At 49.5% G+C, this 9,929-nt stretch overlaps 1 protein-coding gene across 1 annotated transcript; it reads left to right on the plus strand.

Annotated features, from left to right (window-relative positions):
- The first annotated feature begins 435 nt into the window (after window positions 1-435).
- Window positions 436-9,348, plus strand: LOC120037131 (kinesin-like protein KIF3B). Its single transcript, XM_038983305.1, has 2 exons — window positions 436-1,872; window positions 9,118-9,348. Exons 1-2 carry the CDS (start codon window positions 436-438, stop codon window positions 9,346-9,348), a joined length of 1,668 nt encoding a protein of 555 aa, XP_038839233.1.
- The last annotated feature ends 581 nt before the right edge of the window (window positions 9,349-9,929 follow it).

Consider the following 9,929-nt stretch of genomic DNA (forward strand, 5'->3'; position numbering starts at 1 on the left):
GACTTGAATAAGGCCTGTTGTTACATTATAGCCTGCCTGTTACTGTAGTCATATAGGCCTGTTGTTACATTATAGCCTGCCTGTTACTGTAGTCATATAGGCCTACTGAATAATTGTAGCATGACTAATAGTGGATCACTTTATTTCACTGTTGGACTACAGAAATAACCAGTCAGTTAATTAGTAATAATATGATAATAACATAGTAACTGCTCGAGGCCTATGAATTTGTTTAATTTGAACCATTTGGCACCATTCTGTTGAAGGCGGTACCAGAAGGCATAGCTACCCATTGATACAATAACAGATCAGATATCCCAGTCAGATCAATACCTGATCAATACACAGGAAACAGCATCCAGTAAGGAGAAAGATATATGATATAATTGTAGATATTAATCTATAGTATATAGTAATAGATAACTCATAGTCCTGATGTCTAAGGTAAAGAGTAGTGAGACGGTGAAGGTAGTAATCCGCTGTCGCCCGTTAAACCGGAAAGAGGAGGCGGCAGCGGCTGGTGTTACCCGGACACCGGGAGGAGTGGGCGGGATCGTAGAAATGGACATGCGTCTGGGTCAGGTGGTCTTACGGAACCCTCGTGGTCCGCCCGGCGAGCCGCGTAAGACGTTTACATTTGACTCTGTGTACGACCCCTCGTCTAAACAGCGTGATCTTTATGATGAGACGGTGCGGCCGCTGATCGATTCCGTCCTAGACGGGTTTAACGGAACCATCTTCGCCTACGGCCAGACGGGTACCGGGAAGACCTACACCATGCAGGGGGTGTGGCTAGAGCCAGAGAAGCGGGGCGTCATCCCCAACGCCTTCGATCACGTCTTCACCCAGATCTCCCGCTCCGCCGCCGACCGCCAGTACCTGGTCAGAGCCTCTTACCTGGAGATCTACCGAGAGGAGATCAGGGATCTACTGGATCCCAACGTGCACGCCCCTCATGTCCCCAATGTGCACACTCACACCCAACGCACCCTGGAGCTGAGAGAGAGCCCGGAGAGCGGGGTGTATGTGCGTGACCTGACGTCGTGCGTGTGTAAGAGCGTGAAGGAGATACAGGAGCTGATGAACGTAGGGAACCAGGTGCGCTCGGTGGGAGCGACAGACATGAACGAACACTCTTCCCGTTCCCACACCCTGTTCCTCATCACGGTGGAGTGTTCCCTGCCGGGGCCGGACGGACGGCAGCACATCAGGGTAGGCCGGCTCAACCTGGTTGACCTGGCGGGCAGCGAGCGGCAGGCCAAGACGGGCGTCCACGGAGAACGCCTGAAAGAGGCCGCCAAGATCAACCTGTCTCTGTCGGCGCTAGGCAACGTGATCTCAGCTCTGGCAGACGGGCGTAGCGGCCACGTTCCGTACCGGGACTCCAAACTGACCCGGTTATTACAGGACTCTCTGGGAGGCAACGCCAAGACGGTGATGGTGGCTACACTAGGCCCCGCCCCCCAACACTACGAGGAGACCCTCACCACGCTCCGCTACGCTAACAGAGCTAAGAACATCCAGAACCAACCAAGAGTTAACGAAGACCCTAAAGACGCCCTGCTCAGAGAGTTCCAGAAGGAGATCGCACGGCTCCGCGCACAGCTCAGCCACAGGGAAGGGAGGGGCAAACACAGGAAGGAGGATGGAGAGGAGGGCTGGGATGGAGAGGGGGATGAGGAGGGAGAGGAGGAGGTGGAGAAGGAGAGGATGCTGCAGGAGGAGAGGCTGGAAGAGGAGAAGGAGGCCATCAGAGAAGACGGATCACTATTGGCTGAGGAGAAGCAGAGGCTTCTGGGAGAGAAGGAGAGGATGATGGGAGATCTGAGGAAGGAGCGGGACGCCACCGAGCAGCTGACTGCCAAGTACAAGGTACCGTACACACACACACACAGTGTTGAGTCAGCGTAATCCCAGTGTGTCAGATTTAAGGCTGGTGGTTAATCTGATGATCTGGAGATTAGGTCTATCACTACAACACTCCCCACTACACCTTAATTACGACACGGTTTGTTCTGAACCTAACCTTAATTACGACACGGTTTGTTCTGAACCTAACCTTAATTACGACACGGTTTGTTCTGAACCTAACCCTAATTACGACACGGTTTGTTCTGAACCTAACCCTAATTACGACACGGTTTGTTCTGAACCTAACCCTAATTACGACACGGTTTGTTCTGAACCTAACCTTAATTACGACACGGTTTGTTCTGAACCTAACCCTAATTACGACACGGTTTGTTCTAAACCTAACCCTAATTACGACACGGTTTGTTCTGAACCTAACCTTAATTACGACACGGTTTGTTCTGAACCTAACCCTAATTACGACACGGTTTGTTCTGAACCTAACCCTAATTACGACACGGTTTGTTCTAAACCTAACCCTAATTACGACACGGTTTGTTCTGAACCTAACCTTAATTACGACACGGTTTGTTCTGAACCTAACCCTAATTACGACACGGTTTGTTCTGAACCTAACCCTAATTACGACACGGTTTGTTCTGAACCTAACCCTAATTACGACACGGTTTGTTCTAAACCTAACCTTAATTACGACACGGTTTGTTCTGAACCTAACCCTAATTACGACACGGTTTGTTCTAAACCTAACCCTAATTACGACACGGTTTGTTCTGAACCTAACCTTAATTACGACACGGTTTGTTCTAAACCTAACCCTAATTACGACACGGTTTGTTCTGAACCTAACCCTAATTACGACACGGTTTGTTCTGAACCTAACCTTAATTACGACACGGTTTGTTCTAAACCTAACCCTAATTACGACACGGTTTGTTCTGAACCTAACCTTAATTACGACACGGTTTGTTCTAAACCTAACCCTAATTACGACACGGTTTGTTCTGAACCTAACCCTAATTACGACACGGTTTGTTCTGAACCTAACCCTAATTACGACACGGTTTGTTCTGAACCTAACCCTAATTACGACACGGTTTGTTCTGAACCTAACCCTAATTACGACACGGTTTGTTCTGAACCTAACCTTAATTACGACACGGTTTGTTCTAAACCTAACCTTAATTCGATCCAAGATGGCGTAGCAGTCAGACGTGTGTTTGTCTTGTCCCGTCTTGTCCCGTGTCAATAATTGTTTTCCTCATTTTTCCCCCCATATATATTTCATATATATTGTTATCTCACTTTCCATCTACGGACTGAATATACTCTCTTGCAACCCTCCTCACCCAATGTGGTGAGGATCTGCTATTTTTATACTTTAGAACCGGAACACCCTTCAGAAGTTAGCCAGCAAACTAGCTACTAGCTAGTAGTCAGTTAGCCACTGCTAGCGGTCCTCACCGTTAACTCGGACATCAGCCAGCTAACTAGCTACTAGCTAGTAGTCAGTTAGCCACTGCTAGCGTTCTTCACCGTTAACTCGGACACCAGCTAGCTTCAGCTCGGTCAATACCTGCCAGTCTGCACAGCGCGATATCAACCCAGAGCATATCGGACTGCTTTTCTCTACCACATCTCTGGATTCCTACTGCAAGCTCTGGACCATTACACCGGATCATCTCTGGACCATTCCACCTTTCCAGAAATAAGTCTCTCACCATTGCCGCTTGCTATAGACCCCCCTCAGCCCCCAGCTGTGCCCTGGACACCATATGTGAATTGATTGCCCCCCATCTATCTTCAGAGTTCGTACTGTTAGGTGACCTAAACTGGGATATGCTTAATAACACCCCGGCCTTCCTACAATCTCAGCTAGATGCCCTCAATCTCACACAAATTATCAAGGAACCTACCAGGTACACCCCTAAATCCGTAACCATGGGCACCCTCATAGATATCATCCTGACCAACTTGCCCTCCAAATACACCTCTGCTGTCTTCAACCAAGATCTCAGAGATCACTGCCTCATTGCCTGCGTCCGTAATGTGTCCGCGGTCAAACGACCAACCCTCATCACTGTCAAATGCTCCCTAAAACACTTCAGCGAGCAGGCCTTTCTAATCGACCTGGCCCGGGTATCCTGGAAGGATATTGACCTCATCCCGTCAGTAGAGGATGCCTGGTTGCTCTTTAAATGTGCTTTCCTCACCATCTTAAATAAGCCCCATTTAAACAATGTAGAACTAAGAACAGATATAGCCCTTGGTTCACCCCAGACTTGACTGCCCTCGACCAACACAAAAACATCCTGTGGTGTTCTGCATTAGCATCGAATGCAACTTTTCAGGGAAGTCAGGAACCAATATACTCAGTCAGTTACGAGAGCGAAGGCTAGCTTTTTCAAACAGAAATTTGCATCCTGTAGCACTAATTTCAACAGGTTTTGGGACACTTTAAAGTCCATGGAGAATAAGAGCACCTCCTCCCACTGCACTGAGGCTCGGATACATTGTCACCACCGATAAATCTACGATAATCGATCATTTCAAAAAAGCATTTTTCTATGGCTGGCCATGCTTTCCACCTGGCTACCCCTACCCCAGCCAACAGCTCTGCACCCCCCACAGCAACTTGCCCAAGCCCCCCCCCCCCCTTCTCCTTCACTCAAATCCAGACAGCTGATATTCTGAAAGAGTTGCAAAATCTGGACCCCTACAAATCAGCTGGGCTAGACAATCTGGACCCTCTCTTTCTAAAATTATCTGCCGGAATTGTTGCAACCCCTATTACTAGCTTGTTCAACCTGTCTTTCGTATCGTCTGAGATCCCCAAAGATTGGAAAGCGGCCGCGGTCATCCCCCTCTTCAAAGGGGGAGAGACTCTAGACCCAAACTGTTACAGACCTACAGTATATCCATCCTGCCCTGCCTTTCAGATTACCGACCATTTCGAATCCCACTGTACCTTCTCCACTATGCAATCTGGTTTCCGAGCTGGTCATGGGTGCACCTCAGCCACGCTCAAGGTCCTAAACGATATCATAACCACCATCGATAAAAGAAAGTACTGTGCAGCCGTCTTCATCGACCTGGCCAAGGCTTTCGACTCTGTCAATCACCGCATTCTTATCGGCAGACTCAACAGCCTTGGTTTCTCAAATGACTGCCTCGCCTGGTTCACCAACTACTTCTCAGATAGAGTTCATTGTGTCAAATCGGAGGGCCTGTTGTCCGGACCTCTGGCAGTCTCTATGGGGGTACCACAGGGTTAAATTCTCGGGCCGACTCTCTTCTCTGTATATATCAATGATGTCACTCTTGCTGCTGGTGATTCTCTGATCCACCTCTACGCAGACGACACCATTCTGTATACATCTGGCCCTTCTTTGGACACTGTGTTAACAAACCTTCAGATGAGCTTCAATGCCATACAACTCTCCTTCCGTAGCCTCCAACTGCTTTTAAATGCTAGTAAACCTAAATGCATGCTCTTCAACCGATCGCTGCCCGCACCCGCCTGCCCGTCTAGCATCACTACTCTGGACGGTTCTGACATAGAATATATGGACAACTACAAATACCTAGGTGTCTGGTTAGACTGTAAACTCTCCTTCCAGACTCACATTAAGCATCTCCAATCCAAATTAAATCTAGAATCGGCTTCCTATTTCGCACCAAAGCCTCCTTCACTCATGCTGTCAAACATACCCAAGTAAAACTGACCATCCTACCGATGCTTGACTTCGGCAATGTCATTTACAAAATAGCCTCCAACACTTTACTCAGCAAACTGGATGCAGTCTATCACAGTGCCATCTGTTGTCACCAAAGCCCCATATACTACCCACCACTGATACTGTATGCTCTCGTTGGCTGGCCATCGCCTTACCTCAGCTCACTGGTCACCATAGCAACACCCATCCGTAGCACACTCTCCAGCAGGTATATCTCACTGGTCACCCCCAAAGCCAATTCCTCCTTTGGCTGCCTTTCCTTCCAGTTCTCTGCTGCCAATGACTGGAACGAATTGCAAAAATCACTGAAGCTGGAGTCTTATATCTCCCTCTCTAACTTTAAGCATCAGCTGTCAGAGCATCTTACCGATCACTGTACCTGTACACAGTCCATCTGTAAATAGCACACCCAGCTATCTCATCCCCATATTGTTATTTTTAAATGTTTTTGCTCCTTTGGACCCCAATATCTCTACTTGCACATCATCTTCTGCACATCTATCACTTCATGATGGTAGCACAGGGTTACTCATTTATCCTAACTGTACATCTCTACTCTCACCTGTCCATCTCCTCTCTCACCCGTCCATCTCCACTCTCACCTGTCCATCTCCTCTCTCACCTGTCCATCTCCTCTCTCACCTGTCCATCTCCACTCTCACCTGTCCATCTCCTCTCTCACCTGTCCATCTCCACTCCGACCTGTCCATCTCCTCTCTCACCTGTCCATCTCCACTCTAACCTGTCCATCTCCTCTCTCACCTGTGCATCTCCTCTCTCACCTGTCCATCTCCTCTCTCACCTGTCCATCTCCACTCCCACCTGTCCATCTCCACTCTCACCTGTCCATCTCCACTCTCGCCTGTCCATCTCCTCTCTCACTTGTCCATCTCCACTCTCACCTGTCCATCTCCTCTCTCACCTGTCCATCTCCTCTCTCACTTGTCCATCTCCTCTCTCACCTGTCCATCTCCACTCTCACCTGTCCATCTCCTCTCTCACCTGTGCATCTCCTCTCTCACCTGTCCATCTCCACTCTCACCTGCCCATCTCCACTCTCACCTGTCCATCTCCACTCACACCTGTCCATCTCCTCTCTCAACTGTCCATCTCCTCTCTCACCTGACCATCTCCTCTCTCACCTGTGCATCTCCTCTCTCACCTGTCCATCTCCACTCTCACCTGCCCATCTCCACTCTCACCTGTCCATCTCCACTCACACCTGGCCATCTCCTCTCTCAACTGTCCATCTCCTCTCTCACCTGACCATCTCCTCTCTCACCTGACCATCTCCTCTCTCAACTGGCCATCTCCACTCTCACCTGTCCATCTCCTCTCTCACCTGGCCATCTCCTCTCTCAACTGTCCATCTCCTCTCTCAACTGGCCATCTCCTCTCTCACCTGTCCATCTCCTCTCTCAACTGGCCATCTCCTCTCTCACCTGTCCATCTCCACTCCCACCTGTCCATCTCCACTCTCACCTGTCCATCTCCACTCTCGCCTGTCCATCTCCTCTCTCACTTGTCCATCTCCACTCTCACCTGTCCATCTCCTCTCTCACCTGTCCATCTCCTCTCTCACTTGTCCATCTCCTCTCTCACCTGTCCATCTCCACTCTCACCTGTCCATCTCCTCTCTCACCTGTGCATCTCCTCTCTCACCTGTCCATCTCCACTCTCACCTGCCCATCTCCACTCTCACCTGTCCATCTCCACTCACACCTGGCCATCTCCTCTCTCAACTGTCCATCTCCTCTCTCACCTGACCATCTCCTCTCTCACCTGTGCATCTCCTCTCTCACCTGTCCATCTCCACTCTCACCTGCCCATCTCCACTCTCACCTGTCCATCTCCACTCACACCTGGCCATCTCCTCTCTCAACTGTCCATCTCCTCTCTCACCTGACCATCTCCTCTCTCACCTGACCATCTCCTCTCTCAACTGGCCATCTCCACTCTCACCTGTCCATCTCCTCTCTCACCTGGCCATCTCCTCTCTCAACTGTCCATCTCCTCTCTCAACTGGCCATCTCCTCTCTCACCTGTCCATCTCCTCTCTCAACTGGCCATCTCCTCTCTCAACTGGCTATCTCCTCTCTCACCTGTCCATCTCTGTATTTGAATTCCATGCTGTCACTTGTCCACTCAAGTAGCATACTACCCTGCATCCCACTGCTGGCTTACTTCTGAAGCTAAGCAGGGTTGGTCCTGGTCAGTCCCTGCATGGCAGACCAGCTGCTGTTGGAAATGGTTTTGGAGAGCCAGTAGGAGGCACTCTTCCCAGGGCAGTGATTGGGGACATTGCCCTGTGTAGGAGGCCATCTTTCAGATGGGACGTTAAACAGGTGTCCTGACTCTCTGTGGTCACTAAAGATCCCATGGAGGGTGTCTTGACTCTCTGTGGTCACTAAAGATCCCATGGAGGGTGTCCTGACTCTCTGTGGTCACTATAGATCCCATGGAGGGTGTCTTGACTCTCTGTGGTCACTATAGATCCCATGGAGGGTGTCTTGACTCTCTGTGGTCACTAAAGATCCCATGGAGGGTGTCCTGACTCTCTGTGGTCACTATAGATCCCATGGAGGGTGTCCTGACTCTCTGTGGTCACTAAAGATCCCATGGAGGGTGTCTTGAATCTCTGTGGTCACTATAGATCCCATGGAGGGTGTTCTGACTCTCTGTGGTCACTAAAGATCCCATGGAGGGTGTCTTGACTCTCTGTGGTCACTAAAGATCCCATGGAGGTTGTCCTGACTCTCTGTGGTCACTAACGATCCCATGGAGGGTGTCCTGACTCTCTGTGGTCACTATAGATCCCATGGAGGATGTCCTGACTCTCTGTGGTCACTATAGATCCCATGGAGGGTGTCCTGACTCTCTGTGGTCACTATAGATCCCATGGAGGGTGTCCTGACCCTCTGTGGTCACTATAGATCCCATGGAGGGTGTCCTGACTCTCTGTGGTCACTAAAGATCCCATGGAGGGTGTCCTGACTCTCTGTGGTCACTATAGATCCCATGGAAGGTGTCTTGACTCTCTGTGGTCACTATAGATCCCATGGAGGGTGTCTTGACTCTCTGTGGTCACTAAAGATCCCATGGCACTTATTGTAAGAGTAGGACTGTTGTTCTGGCTAAATTCCCAATCTGGCCCTTGTACCATCATGGCCAGCTTCCAATTGGCTCATTCATCTAAATGAGAATCAGTACTCAGGGTGAAAAAGAAAACACCTTGTATCCATATATGGGTTGAAGATAGCAGATTTGGGCACTAATACGTGCTTAAATGGAACATAGTGGCTTTACAGTAACATGCTATACATGAAGCTCTGTGCTTTGACTGGCATTGTTGTCATTTAGCAGATGCTCTTATCCAGAGCAATTTACAGTAATGGGTGCATACATTTTCATTCGTACTGGTCCCACATGGGAATTGAACCCACAACCCAACCCTGCATTTGCACGTGCCATTCTCTGCCAACTGAGCCACACGTGACATTCTGAATTTGAGCACCGCTACAACAAGTCGGCCCCACCCCTACCGGGAAGTCGGCCCCACCCCTCCCGGGAAGCCGGCCCCATCCCTCCCGGGAAGCCGGCCCCATCCCTACCGGGAAGTCGGCCCCACCCCTCCAGGGAAGTCGGCCCCACCCCTCCAGGGAAGTCGGCCCCACCCCTCCAGGGAAGTCGGCCCCACACTGCTCTCATCACCACTCTGGGGATCATCGACACGGCTGATTAGCCGTCCTCAGGAGACTACTCTTCCAGAACGAGTGGAAGTAAACAGACAACTAAGGACATTGTGACCTCTTTTGGACAATCAGAGACTTACACCTAAGAACGAAAGACAAGGCCATCCGAAGAGGGCCCAACAGACATACACGAGGAAGACCCTCAACACGTAAATACATCATTACATTACTTCTTAGGGTTACTGTGAGCGTAGTTTACAAATGTATCCAAGTGTTGCTTCTCTTTCTCTCGCTCTCTCTCTCTCTCTTTAAATCTCCATCTTCTGTAACAAGTGTCATGTTGTGTTGGTCCGCTAGGGACTTGTTGTCATCATATTAAGTTTCCAATCAATAACCTATATCGTGTGTGTGTGTGTGTGTGTGTGTGTGTGTGTGTGTGTGTGTGTGTGTGTGTGTGTGTGTGTGTGTGTGTGTGTGTGTGTGTGTGTTATGTTATCATTTAGCTTGTTAGTGAATAAATAATCACATCAATCACCACATTGTGTGGTACGGAATGATCAGTGAGACCCGGGTTTGTGCAGATTTACGAGTTCTACGACATTTAGAATGAGACTGATATGAGGAAATTATG

Source organism: Salvelinus namaycush, unplaced genomic scaffold, assembly GCF_016432855.1.
Source record: "Salvelinus namaycush isolate Seneca unplaced genomic scaffold, SaNama_1.0 Scaffold1581, whole genome shotgun sequence".
Classification (NCBI taxonomy): Eukaryota; Metazoa; Chordata; class Actinopteri; order Salmoniformes; family Salmonidae; genus Salvelinus; species Salvelinus namaycush.

Bases quoted from the DNA above. Each gene is read 5' to 3' on its own strand.
- LOC120037131 (XM_038983305.1), top strand. From the start codon at position 436: ATGTCTAAGGTAAAGAGTAGTGAGACGGTGAAGGTAGTAATCCGCTGT. The intron at 1,873-9,117 runs GTACCGTACACA...TCTGAATTTGAG, and splicing joins AGCTGACTGCCAAGTACAAG to CACCGCTACAACAAGTCGGC.